Source organism: Callospermophilus lateralis, chromosome 2 (assembly GCF_048772815.1).
Source record: "Callospermophilus lateralis isolate mCalLat2 chromosome 2, mCalLat2.hap1, whole genome shotgun sequence".
NCBI classification, from domain to species: domain Eukaryota; kingdom Metazoa; phylum Chordata; class Mammalia; order Rodentia; family Sciuridae; genus Callospermophilus; species Callospermophilus lateralis.
The window spans coordinates 69,547,047-69,570,990 of NC_135306.1; the positions used below are offsets into that span (position 1 = coordinate 69,547,047).

Consider the following 23,944-nt stretch of genomic DNA (forward strand, 5'->3'; position numbering starts at 1 on the left):
CAAGATGTGATCTGCTTCCCTCTGCAACACACTCTGCTATGATGGTCAGCCTCATCTTGAGGCCCGAGAAATGGAACCACACTTCCATGACTGAGACCTCTGAAATCATGAGTCCTCAAATAAACCTTTCCTCCTCTACAATTGTTCTGGTTGGATTCTTTAGTCACAGCAGCAAAAAGCTGACTAAAACATGCTTTAAATATGGGTGATATTACAAATACCAACCTTCTGTATCAAAAGGTTAAATTTATAGCAGAATAATCATGCTTACTGATATTTCCTTTTTACATTGTACTTTAAAAACGCAATATAAACATAATGATAGCAGATACAATTTATCAACCACTAAACCATGAGCGAGACATGGATGGCCACTTAACATACTTCTAATGATCCACAACAAACCTACAAGATGCACTTTCATTATTCATTACTACTTGAGAAATGAGTAAACTGAATCTCAAAGAGGTTAAGTACATTGCTTAAGGTCTACTCAATTCATTGTGAATTCAAATTCTTGCAAGAGTTTGTAAATGATTTTTGTAGGAAGATTTTGTATGTAAGATTCATTTTAGTAGTCACACACCCAGATGTTTGATAAATATTGAGTTGGCAATGATGTGTATAGTAAAACTATACATAGTTTATATATATATATATATATATATATATATATATATATATATATATATATATATATATAGTAAAACTTGAGTTTTTGAAGAAGGATATCTATTGAAAAAGTACATCTATTAGCCGGGCATGGTAGCACTCACCTGTAATCCTAGCAATTCAAGAAGCTGAGGCAGGAGGATGGCAATTTTGAGGCCAGCCTGGGCAATTTAGCGAAACTTTGACCCAAAATAAAAAGTAAAAAGTTCTGGGGATGTAGCTCAGAAATAAAGCACCCCCTTCTGGGTTGAAACCCCAGTACCCCCTCTCTCACACACAGAGAAAGAAAGAAAAAGAAACAGACCTCTATTGACCACTTGTTGGTTTCATTATCTCATACAATAAGAATGCAGATTATTAATAAAGAGGTTTCTCATTAAGAGGTGTTCACGTAGGTAGGATGGATGTACTTAGCTTTCCCAAATAGGTCCTACAAAGGGGATATACAGAAGAAGTGGGAGATCTGATAAAATGCCTAGTGTTTGGGCTTCAGGATCTGACTCTTTGTCTGGGGAGTGTGGGGAAGGAGTCAATTTACTCATGCACTCCCTGATTTCTGTCAATGCTGTCCTCTAGGGCTCAGTTTTTATGGAAGAAGACTAAAAGCTGGTGTGTGGTTAAGAAATATGGGACAAAGTCCTTGGCCACTTATGAGGAAGCATATTAGTTTGTTCTGCTAGGGATTCTATGTTAAAGATCTAGGTGCAGCATTTTGGAGCTTTTTCTCCCCCAGGACTGGTAATTGACTCAGGGGCACTCAAGCACTGTGCTGCATCCCCAGCCCTATTTTGCATTTTATTTAGAGACAGAGTCTCACTGAGTTACTTAGCCTTGCTGAGGCTGGCTTTGAACTCTCGATCCTGCTGCCTCAGCCTCCTGAACCACTGGGATGATAGATGTGTGCCAGAGTGCCCAGTTTTTTTTTAAAACAGACATTATTTCCTAGCAGTGTAGAATACACACAACGTTATGATCTTCAATTCAAAATTCAAACTCAACTGTACTCAACTCAAACACACACTGTTTTTCTTCCATTTATGTAGCGAAATGAATCTTTCTATAACTTCTTTTTAAAAAAGCATCTTTAAAAAAAATCTTTAAAAATCTGTTAAAAATTTGTGACTCAGCTACAACATAACTTTCATGTGAATGCTTTTCTGACCTATATTCTTTTTGTACTTTATACACATCTATTACAACATCCTCACACTGTGTATTAATTACTTTCTTTCTTTCTCTCAATGTTTATTTCATAGAAAGAATCTCTTTGTACATTCAAATCCTAGGCTGGTACCTGGCACAAAATAGATCATCTTTGTATATTCTGTAGTTTGCAAATGGCTGATAATTAAATTCCCCAGTTTTTGTATACAGATACAGTCAAACTCCCAAACACTTAACGGGAATTTAAAAAGTAAAACACCCAGCCAAACTTGGTGGTACATGACTGTAATCCCAGTGACTCAGGAGGCTGAGGCAAGAGAATCACAAGTTTGAGGCCAGCCTAGGCAAGTTAATAAGACCCTGTCTCAAAATAAAAAATAAAAAGAGTTGGGGATGTAACTTCGTGGTTGACCACTTCTGGGTTCATTCCCCAGTACGAGTGGGGTGGGGGGGTGGGGGATAAAGTAAAACATCCCTGGAGCTATCTCCTGCAGACTTTGATAGCAGGTCCAAATAAATTATAGTCCTCCTCCTATTATTATAACTCTTCCTCTGAGAACTTAAGACATAGAATTAGAGAGCCCTCTTTTGTGGTGAGCTGCTCTGAATGACCACGTCTTCCAGTCCTGAAGCAGGAGGCTTTGAACAATCACTACATTTCGTGGTGACTTGGGTGTTGTCCCAGCTCAGATAGCAAGGCGCGTCTTCAGGTGCAGGCGTCACCCAAGGGGATTGAGCTACACTCACCTATTACTTTGTAATCCTACTCCTTGCCTCATTTGAATGGCTTCTTCCCAATAAAATGTTCAGCTCCTCTCTTCTCTCTCTTTCCACGGACCCCTAAGGTCAGAGGAGCCATCATAGGACCCAAAGAAAAAGGTATTTCTCTGTCTCTGTGGGATTATTGCGTGCCAGCCCAGTTCACCTGGGGTGACCCTGAGTGTTCAGTTGTGGAATGTGACACTGCTTACCATTTTTCCAATCATCATTACATATGGGCCCAGATACTTGTTCACTCCGAAGATGTCTAGTAAACGGATGTACCAATAAATGATGTTCACGCAATAGATAACTCTCCCATCACTCCTGAAGGGCTGGTCTTGAAGACGAAGGATCATTCCAACAGAGAACAGAAGGATGGCTATGAGGTCTGTGACATTCCAGTACTCCTGCAGCCACACCTTCACTTTCTGCAGCAACTTGCCTGGCTCTGACATCAGAATCTACAAGGCAAGAGAGAGAGAGAGAGTGGAGTTAAGTGTGGTTTGTGTCTATATTTCAAGCCCAGTTGGAACGTGCTTGGTCTGTTAGCTAACATCAGTAGCTTCCCGCCTCCCCCCATCTGTGTCTACTCGAATGCTTGCATGCTAGCAATATACAACTGAGCTAAGCTTAGGTGATCTAAATGCAAATGGTCCAGAATCAGATATAAGCAATAAGTTTTATCCTTTGGGGTTTTGCTATAACATTGTTATTCTCAGTATACTACAAATCTTCTGCAAAATCTTCCTCCACTTTAGTAAACAGCTCCGCCATATTGAATTACTCAGGCCACTCCCTCAGGAACACTCCTTAACTCCTCTCTCCAATCAACCAGTCCTGTCACTTCTAAGCACAACCTGACCATCCACTTCTCACTACCTCCATTTCCCATTACATCAAAGTCCCATTACCTCTCACACATGATTGTGGCAAGCTTCTAACTGGCATCCCTGTTGTCATTATTGCCTACCAGACTGGAATCCATTCTCTGATCTTCAAAAACCTAAGCCGTGATCTGAATGGTGATTCCAGGATGGATTGTTTGTGTAGGCAAAAAACTCATCAAGCTGCATCTTTAGTATTTTTTACGGGTTAATTAGTCCTCACTTTTGAAAAGGAGAGACTTGAGAAACAAATGAACAACAACAGAAACTAAAGCAAATTATGATAGATGCATACTTAAAATTTTTGATGGCTTCCATTACATTAGAGAAAATCCCAAACTCCTTATTGTGGTTTCATTTCATGTCCTGTCACATGCTCCCTTCCTTTGCACCCTGGATCCACATTGGCCTGTTCTTAAGCATAGAAGTTTCATCCCATGTTCAGGACATTTGTGCTTATTCCTTCTGTTGGGCATTTCTTCACCCAGAATGTTACATGTTTGGCTCTTCTTCATCCTCAGTGTCTCTTCTTGATGTCCTTTTCTTAGGAAGGCTTTTTTTTTTTTTTTTTTTTTACCATTTTAGCTGCAGTAGCTTCCATGTCTCCAAGTCACTCTCTAATATATTGCCCTATTGAATTTTTGAAGTCTTTCTCACTAGAAAATTATCTTCTCTGTACATGTATATGTATGTTTATATGAATATGTGTATGCCCATCCATCCATCCATCCATCCATCAATCCATCCATCCTTCCTTCCTTCCCTCTTCACTAGATTGTGAACTCTGGGAGTAGAGCCTTTGTATTCCAGGCCTGTTACATAATAGACACTCAATAAATATTTGTCAACAGATGTTGAATTGGTACCTGGCAGCAATTCTCCTGTCTTTTACACATTTGAATTGCGGGGTGGAACTCTCGATTTACTTTAAGCCAAGAGAGACTGCCACACGTGGACTCTAGGAAATGCCAATCTCATGATTCTCTTATGTTTACTACTGAGGTTTCCAACTCTTCACCATGACCGACCCTTTCTCTCACTCAGGATCTCTCAAAGAAAAGGAGAAAAAAGACTGGAGACAGTTATTTTTCTGATTATTATTGATTATTTCAAATAATCAGCTGTTATTTTCTTGAATCCTCATATCCACTAGAATGGTTTACCCTGGTCTGAAATACTAAGAAGGGGAGGTTTAGTAAATCAAGGCTTGGGTTTGGAAGGCTGAGCAAGATACCAAGAATCACCTGGTAGCCTTGTTCTTCATCCTCTACAGTGTTTCTCCTCTGACCTCTAGCCCAGGGTTTCTTGAATTTCAGTGTGCATCAAAATCATATACAAGGCTGGTTAAAACACAGATGGCTGGCCCCACCTTCAAGTTCCTGCTGCAGTAGGCCTGGTGTGGGCCAGAGGATCTACCTTTCTAACATGTCTCTGAGAGCCACTGTTGTACCCATCAGGAGTGTTGCCATTGTCCTGGTTGTTTCTCACTCTTGGCCCCATCTCAACCAGAATATCTCTGTGTGTGTGTGTGTGTGTGTGTGTGTGTGTGTAGAAGAGGAAGAGGGAGGGAAGATGGGCAATGCCCTGGAGCTTTTCTAACCTTTTGTTCAAACTGCTAAATTCAGAGTTATATAGTAAAATTTTTAAATAGTGAAAATATTTTTTTTGTGGTGTCCCACAACATTAAGAAAAGAGATAAAAGCAAAATAGCTTGGGGTGAAGCAGAAGTAAAAGATCAAGGGTCAAGAGTCAGGAATCTCCCCCCAACCCCAGGGACCTTCCTTAGCATCCTGGGACCCTGCAGAGGAAGCAGTCTTGAGATGGTGTGACAGTTTTCAGTCCTAGCCCTCTTTTACAGCTGTGGGTTTTTTTTTTTTTTTTTTTAATTGCTTACGACCCTGAGCCTTGGTTCCCAGACGTGTAAAGTGGGGATGTCATCATAGCTGTGCCATTGACCTCACAGAGTTGGGGGGAGGAGGACGGAATGAGATAACGTCTACAAAGCCATGCTGTAAACAGTGCCACTCTGTTAAGGGATTACCATGGCTTGCCTGGTGACTACTGGCAGAAGTATGTGGTGCTGGGAACAGGAGGGCAGCATGTGAAACCACAGAGCTGTCCTTGTTTATCCCTTGGGAGGCACGGAAGTGCAAACTTTTCCATGTTTCCAGGATCTTGCGTCTGAGCTCCTCAGGCGGGTGTCTAGCGGGGGGTCTTCTTCCCCTTGGTAGTGGACAATCTCTTGATGGAGTTCAGGGCAGGGACACAGGGTGAGGGGCAACCTCACCAGGCCACAGAGAGAAAGGTCAGACACTAAGACAGTCACTGCCTGGCTCCCCACAGCTTCCTCAGGAGCCAAGACTCTTCCTCTGACCCCCTCCTGACCCTAGCTAGGAAGCCCTGCCCTCCTGCCATGACACGCTGCCTGGGGAGAAATGGAGAGCCAGGCCCGGAAGGTCCTGGCAGCTGGCCGGCTTGGCAGTCTCCACCAGCACAGTCCATGGAGTACAGACTGCTCCCTGTCTTCTTCCAGCCTAGTCCCTGGAGAGACTCCAATCTCCAGGCTCCAATCTCTCCCTCTTCTGCTTGTTGTGGGGAAGGAATATGCATTAAGTTGCAAGAGCACCAGCTGGCACTGCACAGCCACTGGGTCCCCCGAAGTGGCAGCCCGGTTCTCAGAGCCACATATAAACCAGAGCAAACTTACTGCTGCTCTTAGTTGAAATGGGAAATCCACAACCTCCGTTAAGAAGCAGAAGGCTCTGTGAACTGGGGGACCTCGGTGTGGACAACCGGCTGGCACATTGCTTTTGTTTGTTTTTAATTTAATCCAGTCATATTTAAAAAAGGACTAATATACCTTGTCCTAAGTTCTTGGGATGGGGACATTTTAGCTAGAATTAAAATATCTCGCAGCTTAAAAACCCAAGAGAGAGCCTCTGAATACCGAGAAAAAACTTTTTATCATTCCAATACAAATGCATCTAATAGACACTGCATGTTTTCTCTGGAGGAGAACATTCTTGAGCTGGAATTCAAGAAGGCAAGTCCTTTTGAACCTGTTTTGGTGAGAAAAGTCAGGGTGGGTCTGTGGATTGCAGGAATCCTTTTTTCGATGAGGCCCATCCATCCCCTGAAGTACAGCAACCAGGATTGTTCCTGAGCTTTTGGAGGTGCGGTGGATGTGACAGGAGCATTGCCTCCAGAACACACCCCTCCAGGCCCTGCAGTTCCAGGGAAAGTGCAGATGAGCCTGTATCCCCTCACAAGCCTGCCTTCCCTGTGGCTTCCTCTGGTGAAACAGGAGTTTGTTGAACGGGGCTGCAGAGCCCTCTTGTGGACTTTTGCTTGACCACATTCATTTTGGAAGAAGCATTTGGAATCTAGAGCTTTAATTATTTATTTATTTATGACGTTTATTTATTTATGACGTTTATTTATTTATTTATTTTTAGAGCAGCAAAATCTGCAGCATGGTACAGAGATTTCTCATGGACTTCCTGCTCCCCACCCCCCACACATAGCTTCCTCTACTATCAACACCCCCCGCCAGAGTAGAGCATGAGCTATCACAGATGAACGGAGAGCAACACATCACATCGCCCAGGGTCTAGCCTTTCCACTAGGGCTCGCTCTTGGTGTTGTACATTCTATGAGTTTGGACCAATGTGTACTGACATGCATCCACCACAACAGTATCATAGAGAGTATTTTCACTGTTCTCAACAGCCTGTGTGCTTCACTTATTTATCCCCCTCCTTGCAACCCCTGGCAACCACTGATGTTTTTACTGGCTCCATTGTTTTGTCTTTTCCAGAATATCATGTATTTGGAAGCAGGTAGCCTTTTTTCCCCCACTTAGTAACAAGCATCTAAGTTTCCTCCATGTTTTCTCATCTCATTTTTTTTTTTTTTGTAGCATCCATTGTCTGGGAGGTTGTCTTGAGTTCAAACAAATCATATAAGGGTGGCATTTCAATAGCTCTTTTAGGTCATAAGGATGAGGGGATAAAAGAGGAACCCCACAGCCTCAACCTGAAGGACCAAAACCGTGTTCAGTTGGCCTTAGTGACTGATCCCTAGGGCTGGTGGAAAGGCTAGTGCCCAGCAGGCTCATGACAAATGTTGACAAGGAGTCAACCAGAGAATAAATTGAATAAATGAACGAGAGCAGACCCCCTGCTAGAGCTGCTGAGGGACGTTTGCAGAAATGACATTGGTATTGGTGGGCTGTGTCCAAAGAGACCCAAAGAAAGAGATTGAAATGGGAATTAAAAATAGCCCAATATGAAAAGTTATGTTTATAGGGATAAGTAAAGAGAGGTGTAAATGATGTGGAAGACAACTGGAGGATTCCTTGGGACAAAAGATTTGTGAGCAGAAAATAGACCATATCCAAAGCGGTCATGGAGTGACAACCCTGTGAACATCAGCCAGGGAAGCCTCCCCAGATTCGTCAAAGGTGGCAGGAAACAGCCTTCAAGGCATTAGAGAAGATAGATTCTGGCTTAATTTGGATCCCAAGCACCCCCTTCTCCCCTCCATCCACAAATATAAACACTCTCCTGCTCTTATGTTTTCTTTTATGAAAGCAGTTACCTCTCTCATCTTTTCTATTCCCAGGGTAAAAATATAGGAAATGACGATCCATTCCTGGGTTGAAGGCCAGCGCTCCATCTTCACTAACACGATATAGTTGAAGAGCATCAGGTATCCGATATATGCCAGCTGTAAGGAAATACAATACAGTGCTCTGGCTGCTGAGGCCCAGGAGCCCTGGACTCAGGCGAGGCCACTGCATGGCAGGACAGAACAAGGTCAGCAAACAGGACAGAGAATTCATGACAAAATGAAATTACAGGCTTTAAACTAGCAAAATAACTTTTTAAAAAGACTGCAGCATTTGAAATAACTTAATATGTAGTCTTCCTTCTGACCCTCTGTGTGTCTCTGGGCACACAGTATTGGTATGTCTATGTCACCATGTATCATTTTTTTTTTTTGCAATGACCTGATTTCTTATGTCTTCCTAGCAAAACAGGGAACTTTGTGAGGATGGCTCTTGCTCAGGCCCAGATTTGAGATTCCTGAACTATTGCTGCACCGTGGATTTTTGCCTAACACTAGACAATTAAATAATGTCCATGAGAAGGAAAGGAAGACACACCTAATTCCTGCAAATTGGTCAAACCAACATGAAACTAGCCCGGACTTTACCTTAAGACTCCAATTCAATTTTCTGCTAAGTGAGTGTTTTCCTTTTTTCTCATACTTTAAAGTTTTTGGCTTGTCAGTGAACTGGGAAGGTTTTTCCTGTTTTTCATTGTACTACCTCCCTGCCCTAGCCCAGTTGGAATATTTTGGTTTGTTGGTTTGTTTTTGAGACAGGGTCTTGCTATGTTGCTTAGGTTAGTCTTGAACTCCTGGGTTCAAGTGATCCTTCTGCTTTAGGCTCCAAGGTGAAACTGAAGGCATGTGCCACTGTGCCCAGCTGGAATATTCACTTTTGGTATCTACTTCTTTGAAACAAAGTGAGAAAAGACAACACACAGAAAGGCATGGGTCTGTGCAGCCCACTGAGACTAGAGAGAGATTTCATCCTCAGTCTCTCACACCTTGAGGGGGAATTCTGGTGTGACTGGCTCGATTGATGGATATCAGGAAAAACTCCTCAGGGTTCAAGTTGGTGCCTGTCACTGGAGGATTCAGCAATGTCAAGGTGCATAGAGTGGCAGAAAGCTGGTGGGAGCCTTGCAAGAGAAAATTCACCCTAAGGGAAATGGCACAGAAGCAAAACTTTATTCAGGCAAGGCATTACTGTTCTCAGGGGCTGTGAGTAGAAACTCAAAGCTAGTTAATTCACACCACCTGCACTCTTCCAAGGCCACCATATAGCAAAGAATAATACACTGTGTGGGCAAGAGGATTGCGGCCTCCAGAGTTCTGGAGATAGTGTGTGACTTTGGGACATGGAGGGAGCTTGGAAGGTGGAGGAAGTTGCAGCCTGGTTTGGAGATATACTGGGGTCCTGGAGAGATGCTGCCTTATCTACTGAAAGGGCCTCTTCCTTCCTTCCTTTTCTCTCTCTCTCTCTCTCTCTCTCTCTCTCTCTCTCTCTCTCTCTCATTTTGGTAAGTGAATAAATAGATTCTTAATATGAATATATGAATCAAGGGTTTCTGATATCGTATTAGAATGACAATATATTTGCAGACAAAACTGGCATATAATTTCCTCACCTCTTTGTGTGTGTGTGTTGCTGGGAATTGAACCCAGGCTCTTGAGCATACTAGGCAAGTGCTCTACCATTGAGATACATGCCAGCCCCCACCCCACCCTACCCTTCCCTTCCATACCTTAAAGAAGAAAATACGTCAGAGTTAAACGATATCATGAATAAAAGCAATGTGATCACACAGACAGTCAGTTATACAGATGCCCAGGATCCTCTGAGTTTACTTTCCATCCAAGTGATTTGCTTTTCCTCTCCCACCCTGGGACTGTCATCTTTAATTGTGCCTAGGTCCTTACACCTTGACACCTTCAGGAACATTAACAAATTATGAAAATTTCTCAGGAAAGAGTTTTTTTTTTTTTTTATCATGTAGGATGCTGTTTTAGTTCTAGGGATGAGGTATGACTTAGTGATAGAGTGCTTGTCTAGCATATGAGAGGCCCTGCGTTCAATCCCCAGCACTGAAAAAAAAAAAATTAGTTCACAGTCTGACTTGATTTGCATGATTTTGATTTACCATCATAACACACTGGCATTCACTCCATAGTTTCTGTGAGTATGTATGTTACACAATGCAAAGAAAGGAATTCAGTGGTTAAAATTCTATAATACACTCTTGGTGCCTTCTGACTTGAAATCACTCTCTTTTCCTGGTTGCTTCCTTCTCTTTGTTGATCAAGTTTTATTGATTCTCAGTGAAATGAATTTTGTTAATTGTCCTGGTTTCATCATTTTACCCAATTTCGTATAAGACATTCTAAGGCATTATCTTCTTTTGACACTTGTAGGTCCAGTTACGAAATGCACCCACTTCTACCAAAACTTCCGCAGCTTAATACTTAAATGACTTCACTAGTCCCGTATGTCCTCTGAAAATAGGGTTAGTGTGTCTGGTATAAGGAAGGTGGGCAGCAAAGTCACCGAGACTTGAATTAAAATCCCAGCTCATGTTCTTCATCTTGTCTAAAACCTAACCTGCCTGCTCTCCAGGAAAGAGCCCTCCATGATAGCCCTGGGTGCCTATCATGTCCCCTGATCTGTGGCCATTGCACACCTTGGATTTGAATCCTCTCTAGCTGGATACTTCAAATGGGCTCTCAACCCAGACAGGGTCTGGGAGCCAGATGGGTCCCTGCCTCCCTTCATCTTGGACTAGAAGAGGACCCAAGCTGCTCTCGGGAAATTGCGATCAAGCGGGGTTGTGGGGAAGTGAGATGTGTCCTCCCTTCCAGCACCTTGGGAGAGTAGGAAGGGAAGATTTTGAAATCATAGTGAGAAATACTTTTACAGAGAACCCAACCCAAAGCCAAAGAGACCTTTAATCTAAAGCTGAATTTTATTGTTAAGCATCCCTGGGAAATTAAAACACTGACACACCTCTCTCTGTCCACTTCCTTGAGGACACTTGGTCAACATGTGGACATAGATTCCTGGCAATTGTATAAACACAACTGGAAACAACTGGGGGATCCAGTGTGATGGGTTTGCTGAGGCTAACCCCATCAGCCATGTAAGAAGAGCTGGATGCTCAGGCTCCACCCCTCAAAGAGTTGTCATCCCGCAAGCTGCAAAGGATTTAGGCCAAGCTGTGGGTCCTGAGCTTCCCTAAGCATTAATGCACCGGTGACATTCACTAAACACATCAGGTTCCTGCCTGGAGGTTGATTTAGTGAGTCTATGATGGAGTGAGGAGTTGGCGTTTCTAACAAGATCTGTTCTCATCATGGATCTTTTAGAAATATGGGCTAAAAACTAACCGTTCTTTGTCTGGGCCAGTGGTTCTCATTCCCTACTGACCATGACAATCACTTGGGAGCTCTACAATATCCCAGTGCCCAGGCTGTACCTCACACCAATGACGTCAAAGCTCTGGGAGTAGAGCCCAGGGGCCAGTGTGTTTTAAAAGCTCTCCAGGTGTTTCGAATGTGAGGCCGAGGTAGAACCACCCACCAGGGTGGTTGTAATTTAAAAGTATTCTTGGCTAACAATTGCCTGACATGAGTCAGTGGGGACTAGGGGGAGCACAAGCTAAAGTTACTATAAAACTGAATGCAGATCAAGAAAGAGAAAAAGATGCCTTGGAAGGTAAGAGTGGTGAACATTCATATAAGTGATAGAAAATTCTTGACACAATTACTTCTACCAATTTCTTTTGTGTTCTAGATCAGGAGTTTGCAAGCTGTTTCTATAGAGTCCAATAGTTAATTGTTATGGCTTTACAAGTCAAGAGGCTTCTATACCAGTAATCAACTTTATTGTTATAGAACAAGAGCAGCTAGGCTATAAAGGTAAATAAGTGACTTTGCTTGTGTTACAATAAATCTTTGTGGACACTGACATTTGAATTTCATATAACTTTCATGTGTTCAAAAATTTTATTTCAACCCTTTAAAAAATGTAAAAAAAAACCCAACAAGAACAAAACAAAACAGGGCCATGAGTGTAGCTCAGTTGTCTAGCATGTGCCAGGCTCTGGGTTCCATACCCAGCACCATATAATAAATAAAGATGTAGAAGAAATTGTTAGCTTGCAGGCTTCAATAACAGGCAGTGGGCTGGATTTGGACTAAGGGCTGTAGTTTGCCAAGCCCTGTTCTACGTTGTGAAAATTGGTGAAGCATAATGTAAGAGCAAGGACAGATTTGTGTATGAGATGATAGTACAAATAATACCTTGATAAAATTGTATGGGTTAGGGAGAATATTTAGAAAGCATTGGAAACATTGCCTCCTACATAGTAAGTGCTCAACAAGTGATACTGTTATTAGTGCTGATGGATAGATGAATACAACGCTGATTGTCATGGTTCTTTCAGGTTCAGGCATCGTTCTAAGTACATCACCTACTTCACCACGCTTAATTGCCATTAAACTTTACAAGGTGTGTGAGTGTGTGTGTGTGTGTGTGTGTGTGTGTGTGTATAAATAAATTATCCCCATCTTAAGGAAAGTGTGGACAGAATAGGAAAGTAACTTGTTTGACGTTACACAATACAAAGAGGCACAGATGGGATTCCCACCCAGGCTGTCTCACTCCAAGGTCCATGCTTGTCACCACTATGCTGTTTTCTGCAAGGTAAAAATAATGTAGATCTGTATAAAATGTAGAAATAGAAATAATTTTTGCATGCTTCCGTTGAGGGGGGTGGAAATTTTTTTTTCTTTTTAGTAGGCTATATTCTTCCATATTCTCTTTTCTTAACATTAATACATTTGAAGTTTTACTTTACTAAATATAAATGTAATATTTATATTTTCATAATCTTGGATTATGAAAAGAGGTTTTGAGACCATACTTTAAAGTAGTGGTTTTCAGCTGATGGCTTTTTTTATTTTTATTTTTTTTTATCCCATAGGGGATGTTTGGCAACGTCTAGAAATATTTTGATTGTCATACTTGGAGGAAGAGTGCTATAGGCATCTGGTAGGTAGAGGCCAGGGATGCTGCTAAACATGCTACATGTCAGAGACAGCACCTTACGATAAAGACTTACCCTGCTCAAAGAACTGATATTGCTGAGGTTGAGAGTCTCTGTTATACAGCCAGTGCTAGTTAGCACACAGGACCACACAAAAACCACCTCATCTAGACATTTGAGTCATCTCAGCCTCAGATTTAGATTATCTTGTTGCTGACTCAAAGGATTGCTCTGTAGCTGGTTATCAAAAAGGCTAAAAATACAGATGCACTCTACTTTGTCTTTACACAGTTCCACTGTCTCTGGGGAGAATCAGAGAGGACATGAGCCACAAGCTCACCTTAAAATATCATTGAGAAGTAGAAGTGGAAAACCAGCAGTTCAGTTCTTTCTACCATATCAGGAAGCCTCTTCAGGAACCCAAGATTTTGTAGGCATGGTTTGTGGGGTGTACATACTGAATAATCTTTGTCATGACTATTGGTTGCTCTGGGAGTTTTTGCCTCTTTTGCTTATTTGTTGTTTATTGGGTCTAACCAAGAAAATTTGCTTGCTGGCAATACCAGATTGGGAATAGCTATGTGCATATGCTACCCATGCCTAGTCACACCACTTCCACACTGTGCTTAAGTCTTATTTACTAAATGTAAACCCCCACCCTCAAAGAAACAAACAAAAAACCACAAAAAACCAGGATTGGCACCTAAAATAGGCAACTCTGACCTAGTCTTCATCTATCCAGAACAGGAAAGTGTTTTGAAAGCGGACATCTACTTCCTACTAGATTGAATTCATACTCACCTCACCTCTATTTCTGTTGGTTCTCACTTTTATCATTTCCCTAAGTTTTTTGAAGAGAAGACATTTAGCCTGTGGAACCTGCCCAACAAACTCCACAGATCTTGCAAAACTATTGGAAAAGGAAGGTCATAGAGCTTCCTTTCCTGCAATGTGTGCTACGTATGACTCACAGAGAAAGCCACCCAGGTGCCTGAGACGTGAATGTTGGCTCCTGTGGCCATCCACTAGGAAGGAGGAAAGGAAAAATACTTACAGTGTAGAACCAGAACTTCACAATGGGTGCATTGTAGAATTCATAGATTTTTCTGCCCAAGGGGATTAACCGGTGCCTGCTCTGAACTTCCTCTTCATCCTTCTTTCTGGATGACTCCCCATTGTTTCGTCCCAACATTGCCTACAAAGGGAGAGAATGGAACCCATCATGGCAGGGCTCTGCAGAGCATAAACTCTGACTCGCTTATTTTATACTTCAGAGCTCATTAAATAGAAGAATCTGAGCGCCGCCCGCCGCCCCCACCCCCCAGCAATTTAAAGTTCATGCCTTCCCTAGGTATGTGATTGCACTCTTGTACAATCTATATATTTCCTTTGTTTGGGATGGGAGGTCTTGGGAAAACTCTTGACCATTTTCTTGTACCCTGAACCCTTTGGAAGAGGCAGGCAATGGAAGACACACAGCATTCTGAGAGGGAGGAAGATTGTAGGGGGGAAGGCCACATTGGAGGAATTTGTGCCCCCACCCTGTTCTTATATATTGTGAGACAGGCTACCTCTGGGTTCAGATTCTCTCTCCACCCATACTGATTACTTTTAAGTCAAAGGTAAATTGGAACAGAGTCTCTACTTTACCCAAAGATCATGATCCCTCAAGAGATGAGTTATCTGAAGCACCTGAAGTTGTTAGGGCCATCTCCTCAAATCTTAGGCATGTGCCTTGGTTCTTTGATTCAGTCCTGGTAAAATCTGAGCTACAGCTGGCATTAGTGGTATGACAAGTCCTGGGCATGCTGCCTTTTCTCTGCAGCTAGGCAACAACAGGAGGACCCTAGTCAGCCTCAGCTTGCAGAGGTCTTCATCTCTAAGCTATTGGAGATCTTCCCAAAGAATCCATGATTCCCTTCTCATTCATGACAACAGCAACAGCATCAAGAATATTGTATTTTTAATCTGATACTCAGTTTCTCATTTATTTACTTATTTATTGTTATTATTTTATTTTATTTTTTGCAGTGCTGGGATTTGAACCTAAGGCCTCAAGCATGCCAAGCAAGTGCTCTACCACTAAGCTACATTCCCAGCCCTGAGACTTAGTTTTTTTAAAAATGTAAAATAGGGGTAATAAGAGCCCCTGATATAGGGTTGGTCTACCAATCAGTTAGCACCTGGCACATAATAGATGCTCAGTAACTTAGCTAGTTAAGTAACATGAGACCTTGGCTACTCTTCACTGAAATTATCTAGTTAGGATTTTGCACACAAAAAAGTATATTATTAGAATGTATAGCAGTACAGTTTTCTGACTTTACTTCAATATTGTTCTAAGATAAGGTTAGTTTCATGCTGTTGGGAAATGAGATTTTTTTTTATTAAATGTAAAAATCGGGTAAAATATTATGACTGATGAGGACTAACAAGGATTTGGGACAAGACAGAGTACTGGGCATAAGAATTTCAAGTTGAGCAATCTAATTACAGCAATAATTTAAGTTTGTCTCGAACTTGAGACTGGAAGTAACTACTACATAAATCTGTTTTCAAATAACAAATTAATCTAAAATATGCAAATATTAGTTTCAACTACTTCAGTCACTGTCTCAAATAACCACTTCGCTCAAATATGTGATGATCACAAATGATTTCTCTCTAATCAATTGAATTTCTGGGAAGGTAACTTCCATCTCTTTGTAGACACTCTGGCTAGAAAAGGACCTTGAGTTAATTAAAAGATCAAATTTTCCTCCATGGTCTGTCTAGGTGTTTAATGTCAGTGAGCTGAGTCAGTCTTCATGATGGATAACACTAGACCCCCCATAGAATTCTCTAAGTATTGATCACTGATCTCAAGAAACTCTGAAGGTACGTGGTATTTGTCCTTCTATAATTCATAATTTATGTAATATAATTATCCTGCTTCTGTTCTGCTTATGTCTATGTTCGACAATGCAATGCCTTCTGGAGACATAATGAGATAGAAGTAAAGGTAGATTGGAGATCTTTAGGCATCTTGGAGAGAGGCAGCTGGGGCTTATCTCCAGGGACACTGGATTTCCCAGCGTGGCCATCTCTGGGGCTGTGGACATGTTGGTACTTTATCAGGCAAAGTGCAAGGTGGAGACACTTACAAGGTCATGTGAGTCAAACACAAACAAAGAAAGCAAAGTAACCAGTTTTGCCTTTATGATTCAAATGCCAATTTTAAAAAGCCTGCTCTTTTTAAAGCATTTTTGCCCTTCCATCTATTCCTCAGCAGCTTCACTTGCCGATTTGGTTTATTTTTCTTTTCCCTATTGTCAAATGTTTCCTTTGACATCCCTTAAAGCAGAATTTAAGGGTCAAATTCAAATACACTGTACATTGTGGATTTTAAATCTCTGCTGCCCGAGCACAGGTGTTAATGTAGAAAAAGATCCTTTGACGTGAACTAAAGATCCTGAACTACTAAACATTCTGAAATGGAGTGAACCAAGGCGAATATGTTGGGTTATAGTTTTGGCAGGACAAAGGATGTCCCATTACAAGAGGAGATATGTTAGTTTAACACAGAAGCTCAAATGTCAATCCTACGAAAGAAAGGGAGATATCATCAAGCTGCACTCTCAGTCCTGCCTGGGGTGAGCCTGCTGATGGGAGCCCCAGCAGGGAAAGAGTTTGCCATCAGGGTCTGAGCTTGCTGTCCTCAAGTCCATCCCTACTTCCTTTCCTTCTCCCTGGGGAGAACAAGCCCAGGCAGCAAGGCCATCCTGTGTCTCCTACACAGGTTCTCAGTACACAGCACGGGAGGCTGTTCTCTGGCCAGATGACTTTGTTCTCAGTTTAGAGATACATCCTTTATTGTGGCTTCCTGTAGGATCAGATCCTCAAAGCTCTAGCCTGAGCAGGGGAAGCGCCTCCCTTTGCTTTCTTCCTGGAGATCCAACCAGGCACAAGGCTGAGTCAGCTCCTGGCTGACTTCCTAGGATGTGTGTCTACATCAAGGTCACCTCACACTTGACTTAGGAGGCCTGTGTGTTGCTATGTATTCACCCAAAGTAGCTGAAACGAGGAAGAAATTCTCTCCTTCCCTGAATCAAAAAAGGGACCAGTGGAGTCTGTTTGCCTGGGTTCTAATCCCAGATTTGCAACTGGGTAAACTTGGGCAGTTTGATCTCCCTGAGTCCCATCTTCCTCATCTGTAAAATGGGGTTAATAAAAACAGTGCTTATTTGTGGGTCCAGTGTGAGGATTCCATGAAGAACTGTACAAAGAATGCTTAGTGTGCATTTGTGAGCATTTACCAACCTTTGTGGTGTGTCAGCGGCCAGTCTAAGCATTTTACATGAATATGTTTTAGACCACACAGCTTCCTGTGGGACACATAAAGTTATTATGCCCACAATAAAAATGATGAAAGTGCTCAAAATCATACAGCAAGAGGTGATGGGGAGGATTCTGACTCTAGAGAACACACTCTTTACTCCCCTGCTGAGCTGCCCAAGAAGGATTCAGCATTAGCCCTACCCATGTCACTGCTAATGATTAAAATATCATTTCCTATCCATCGTGGGGTTTAGAAGCCAAAATTATGGTAAGATAATTTCAGGGAAGACCATCTGTATTCCTATAGAGGTGAGCAGAGACCTATGTGGATTTTTGTAAAAATCCTGAAACTGAAACAAAAGTTGGTGTTTGAGTTAGGGATCATGTCTGCAAACAGAGGTTGAGAAGGGGCCCACTGAAGGAAATGTTCTTTGTCTGGAGGAAGAACAATCCTCAGTGGCCCCACCAGGATGATAATGCATAGGCCTTTGGTCACCTGAGCAAAACCAATTTTCGTTTTCTCCTCTCACAGTTCCTTCTGGGTGATTATGGCAGCCATCGCTGGCTGGAGTGATGAGGGGGGTGAGGCATATCAAGAAAGTCCATAGGGAGTGGTTGCTTGATGTTTCCTGAGCTATGAAGCCTTGTGTGTCCCTTTAATAGCATAGGATATTTTTAGTCTTTGGCAAGGAGCCAGTGACAGTCACGCTGCTCAGGCGGGGGCTGTGGGAAGCCATCCCATGCGCAGCTGCCCGTTCCCCCTGCAGAACAAAGCACCCATGTTCTATAATTACACTGGGGAGAGCTAATAAAAGCTTTCCATACAAACCTCAAAATTCAATTAGTGCTGTATTTGTGAGCCTGACCCTGAGATAGATAAGGGCTCAGCTTCTGATCAGCAGAATGGTTCCAGCTCTGTGAAGCTGGCTGCTCCCAAATCATGGTTCTCCTTTCTTGTTTTGTGTGCTAAGATTGCTACATCATCTCCTTGTTTATAAACCTTTGCTGGCCTGGGAAATTGAGGGTGCCTTGCTCTGAATTTCATTGGGTTTTCCTGCTCCACTGGACTGATGGACTTCACATAGAATTGAACCAAACAGTCATGTTATTTGTGCATAAAGAGGCATTTTTATAATACCCTGGTCTCAATTCTTAAATGGAAGCACCCATGACTAACTTGAGGATGGGGACAGCTATCAGACCTTAAGAACTATTGAACCTTATCAGTGCATTTGGGATTCTCCTCAGGGAAAATAACACACAGTTATTTTATATATATATATATTTTTTTCTTTTTTTTTTTCCTTACAGTCAGTTCCATGTCCTCTTCATCTTTTTCCTTTGTGGGTTTCTCTGGTTCTTCTGGCTCCTTCTCTTGGAGATGGATTTCTTGTGCCTGAGTCATATAGGGCATGTCATCTTTGTTCTTGAACTCCAAGCTGAGAATTGAAGGAGGAAGTAGAATTCCCAGAATTACCTAAAGTAATAATAATGATAATAATAATAATCACATTTAAAGGATTAAGATTAGGTGGTTGCTTAGAATCAGAGGGCCTGGGGTGTGGCGTTTAAGAGTCTATGTTTGGGTACATGTGCATGTGCACTTTGTACAGGTGTTGTATGCCCTGTGTGTGGACCTGAACACCTGAATATCTGAAGCACATTGATGTGAAGAAGGTCACTTTATCCCATTGGAGAAATATTCTGCATAGTATCTCAGTCTAATTTTTAAAGAAACAAAGGGTGGGGAAAAATGAAGCTCAAGGCACAAGACAGGGACAGACCAGGACTGAATGGCCACGGGGACTGGAGAGCAGTCAGGGAGAAGGAAGGAAAGGTGAGGACCCTGGATTCTGGGTGCCTGGCAGGTCTGGTCTCAGGTGGCATGCTGCTGTTCTTAGCCTTCAGGGGACATGACACATTGTCCTTGGAGCTAAGAACTGACTCAACTGCCCTCTGAGGTCAGGCTCAGCAGTCACTAATGCAGCTAGGGAAATGTTCATGTTTTGCTTCATGGAACCTTCTGTGCCTCTGGGTCAAGAGCCCACGGGAAGGGAGGAATGGGACAGGGACTGCTGGCTTAGTAAATGGTGGGCAAAGGACACAAAGTCACAGGTGTGCAGGATGAGTAAATCCCAGGATCTAATGAGGACCACAGTTCTAATATCACATTGTACACTGAAAATTTGCTAAGAAAGAAGATTTAGGAGTTCTGATCACATTAAAAAAAGAGGCTAACTCTACAAGATGATGGATTTGTTAATTTGCTTAACTATAAGAACTATTTCACTATGTATATCAAAACATCGTGTTATATACTTTGAAAATAAAAGAAACTGTCATTATAACGAATTAAAACAAAAACCAAAAGCAAACAACAAAACTATATTTTCTTTTGATCTTCCACCTCCTGTTTTGTCTTTTTTCTTTTTTGGTTTAATGTTTTCATTGAAAAACATTGAAAATTAAAAAAGCAAGTCCCACTTACCATCCTACTTCTCATTAAAACAAAAAAATTCCTAATAAGGTCCATTCAACTTCAGAAGTAACCACTGCATATAATTTACTCTGTTCTTGTTTTTTTTTTAAATGAATTTATGTTGCAATAATTCTGCACATATACATTTTGTAAAAGGGACTCAGGTTATACAGACTGGTCTGTAAATTGTTTTTCTTCATATAATAATAGATTAGGGGGTTGAGAATGTAGCAGAGTGGCACAGTATGTGTGTAAGGCTCTGACTTCAATCCCCAACACCAAAAAAAGAAAACAACAGCTCAGAATCATGTAGCAATGCCTTGATATTTAAATCTGCCACATATTTATTTCAGTTTAAAAAATTTCTCTTAGGAGATGGTGGTGCACACCTGTAATTCCATCTAGTTAGGAGGCTGAGGCAGGAGGATCTTAAGTTTGAGATCAGCATAGGCAACCTAGTGAGACCTTGTTTTTAAAAAAGGCTGGGGATGTAGTTCAGTGATAAAACACCCCTGAATTTAATCCCCAATACTACACAAAAGTCCTCAAGCACATTTGGTAAGATTCAATGTCTCTACTACATGATGTAAAGGACTTAGGAGGAAAGGGAGAGGTTAGGCTCCAAACGTGGAGAGGGGTTACCTGGTGAGGACTCCTGGTATAGCCCAGCTTATGTCAGAGCAAATGTGTCCCCTGTGGAACCTGTGTGACCACTGCCTTTGGATCTTCTGAAAAACATTAATGTCTAGGCGCTATCTCAAGAGATGCTGATTCAGGACTAGGGGAGGCCCTCGCCTCTATATGGAATTCAAAACACTCTCCAGGAGATTCTGGTGAACAGCTGGGTTTTAGTAGCAGCCTCTTGAGATAAAGGAATGCCTAATCCCACCACAGATTTGGCTTGGAAAACCACAACCAACCCTTGGGGGCCCTCATAGCCCACAGGGCCTCCTTGGGCGCGCTGACCTTGAGGCCTGAGTTCTTGCGCATGCGGAGCCGACCCATCCACATGTCAGTGAGCAGCATCTGGCTGCACGTGTGCGCAATGAAGTCACGGTGCTTGGCAGCCACAGCCAGCTGCAGGCATGTGGCATTGCTCCAGTTCTTCAGTTCGTACGTCAACAGTTTCATGGCCAGTTGCTCATCCTGCTTGTAGGATTGGTCCAAGAGCTCCACAGCCAGCTGGCCAAAGTCCCTGAAAGAGAGAATGTACAAAGGAGCCTCAGGCCAGCTTGGAGACTTACATGACAAAAGTGGGGATGGACCTGTTATGGTTTAGATGTGAGGTGTCCGCTAAAAGCTTATGTGAGAGACAGTGCAAGAATTTTCAGAGGTGAAATGATTAGCTTATGAGAGCTGTAACCTGATTGGTGAATTAATCCACTGGTACGGATTAACCGGGTGGTAACTATAAACAAGTAATGGGTGGCTGGAGGAAGTAGTCACGAGACATGCCGTTGAGGTTTATATTTTGCTCTTTGGTGAGTAAAGATCTCTCTCTGGTTCCTGATTGCCATATCCTGAGTTGCTTTCCTCTACCACTCCTTCTACCATGATGTTCTGCTGGTCCTCAGGCCCTCAGTGATGGAGTTGGCTGACCATGGACTGACCCTCTAAAACCCTGAGCCAAAATCAACTTCTCTTCCTCTACATTGTTCTTGCCAGGTCTTTTGGTCACAGCAATGAAAAAGCTAACTAAAACAGATCCACTGGCCAGCCACAAAATGTGGCTGCTGCGTGGAGCAATGGCTTCATGTGAGGTCTCATCTGTTCATACAATTCATCCAGACAACATCCATTAAGCATCCAGCACCATGTCTAGAGCTGAGGATGTAAGTCCAACAAGACATGATTCCCATACTCGAGCCCCAAATCCAAGGCATATTTATGGGGGAGGCTGTCCAAACAATTAGAGTGCAATCTGTCTTCTTTGATGTGGCAGACCTCAAGTTCAAATCCCAGCCTTTCCAACTACAACTTATCCAAGTGATCTTGGATAAGTTACCTAAATTCTGAATCTCACTGTCCTCAGCTCAACAAAGTGCATAACAATAGGACCTACCTCTTGGGAAAGCTGAGAGGATGACATGAAATCTGTGCATTGGTATGTGTATCACTGTGTACCCTCTGTGTGTACTCTCTGTGTGCACCACTGGGGTGATACTGCCTCCCTCTAATGTTATGTGTTTCTCAGACCTTGGAGTCTTTGGAGACAACCTTCCCATGTTTCCCCCGACCTCCCTGTTTGCTGGGTTGGCCAACCTGGAGTTGTGGTTCAGCTCCTGGGAAATGTCATCAACCATGTCATTTTCAGAGGCCTCGTGAGCCATGGCTTTGCAGAGTTTACAGGCCACCAGGGCCTTGGCCATGGCCTCCTCTCCATGCTGCCAGAAGAACAGGGCCATCTTCTGCCTCTTCATGAGGACAGCCCACACCATCAGCTCATGGAAAGGGAAAGGGAAGTGGTTGATCTCAGGGTCATCCAAGTCGATGTCCACCTCTTCCTCACGTTTCTTGGTTGTCTTTCTTCCTCGCCTCAGGGGAATATCATCCTGTAATTTTAGATAAAAACAGAGAGGCTGAGTTAAAAATGAATCGGTTCAATTCACTGAATAGTTATTGTATATCTTCCACTAGCTCAGCTCTGAGAGCAATACTGAAATGCAGTAGGCCAGGTTTTATCCTAAAAGAACTCACAATCTCATTTATGGTTAATTTTAAAATAAGTTCTGCTTATTTTAAAATAAGCATAGTCCCATGGGAACAAGCCAATTTTATACTTTAAAGAATTAATTTTAATAGGCATTTTTCTTATTCTATTTACTTTTGTCCACTTGTTCTTCTGTTAGTAAGTTTTGTACCTCATGATAGACAGCACTCCCCTTTTTTTGTCGAAAGGACAAGGATATCCTATACTTGTGTTTGCAGAAATGAAAATAACCATTTTAACAAAAGATGGGAAACATAGCATGTCTCTCATTTCTGCCTATCTACGGATGCATCTGTGAAGTAGTTCAGGCTGTTGGATCTGTTGTCATTTGCAAATACCCATGAACAGATTTTGCTTATGGGAATTTGTATGCTTCCTTGATTTTCAGGTTAGTATTTCAAATAGGACTTATTTCTTTATTTTTGTTTGCAATGCTAACATAACCTCATGGTGGAATTTTTAAAGCCACTGGGAACTGCCCCCATGACACTTAGAAACTTCATTTCATTATTCTAGAAAGATATGTTAAACGCTAGCACTGTATTTTTTTAAAATGTGTAATAAAGGGAATAATTGACACTAATAATTTGAACAAATATTTACCTCCATTCCCAGAAGTTTCAAGGCTTTGGGCTGTTAAAAAGAAATGTCAACACAGTTAGGTCTTTCTTTCACAGAAGTAAGAAAAGAATCCTACTATATCATAAACAAGTAATCAGTAACTCTAGTGCACCATATAGCATTTATTTTATTTCTCTGAATAAAACAACACAAAGGGAACTAAATTTATAGAATTTATAAAAGAATTAGAGATTTAATAATTTGGGTGACTCACAGAAAATTAGGAAACTGAAGAGATGTGTTCATCCACAGGTAAAGCCCAAAGGTTTATAATATCTTTTGTGAACTAAGATTTCTTTCACTTTCCTATAACCATCCTTCTTGGGGAGAATGTCACGATTTCCAGTACTTGTATGAGTGTTAGAGTCTGAGTGTTTTTTTTCTCCCCAAATTTATATGTTGAAATTCTAACCCCAGGGTGATGGCATTGGAGTAGGGATTTTGGGAAGGTCAAGAGAGAAGGGCCCTCCTGAATAAGGTTGGTGTCCTTATAAAAGAGGCCCAGGGGAACGCATTCGCCCTTCTATCATGTGAGGACACACAAGAAGGTGCCATCTGTGAACCAGAAAGCAAGCCCTCACTAGACACTGAATTTGTTGGTGCCTTGATCTTGAACGTCTGGCTTCCAGAACTGTGAGTGGTAGATTCACGTTCATAAGCCACCTAGTTTGTGGTATTTTGT

General features: G+C 42.1%; 1 protein-coding gene across 22 annotated transcripts in view; it reads right to left on the bottom strand.

Annotated features, from left to right (window-relative positions):
* Positions 1-23,944, bottom strand: part of Trpm3 (transient receptor potential cation channel subfamily M member 3) — a 788,425-nt gene that overhangs the window by 53,968 nt on the left and 710,513 nt on the right. For 12 of the 22 annotated variants that reach the window (XM_077108674.1, XM_077108665.1, XM_077108659.1 and 9 more), the window contains 7 exons: positions 23,245-23,274; positions 22,194-22,483; positions 20,898-21,126; positions 18,762-18,929; positions 14,190-14,330; positions 8,082-8,210; positions 2,808-3,059 (listed from right to left, as the gene is read on the bottom strand). In XM_077108674.1, coding sequence (XP_076964789.1) covers positions 2,808-3,059; positions 8,082-8,210; positions 14,190-14,330; positions 18,762-18,929; positions 20,898-21,126; positions 22,194-22,483; positions 23,245-23,274 — 1,239 coding nt within the window. The remainder of the gene's footprint in view (positions 1-2,807; positions 3,060-8,081; positions 8,211-14,189; positions 14,331-18,761; positions 18,930-20,897; positions 21,127-22,193; positions 22,484-23,244; positions 23,275-23,944) is intronic. The other 10 variants (XM_077108668.1, XM_077108663.1, XM_077108671.1 and 7 more) reach the window with 2 other exon arrangements.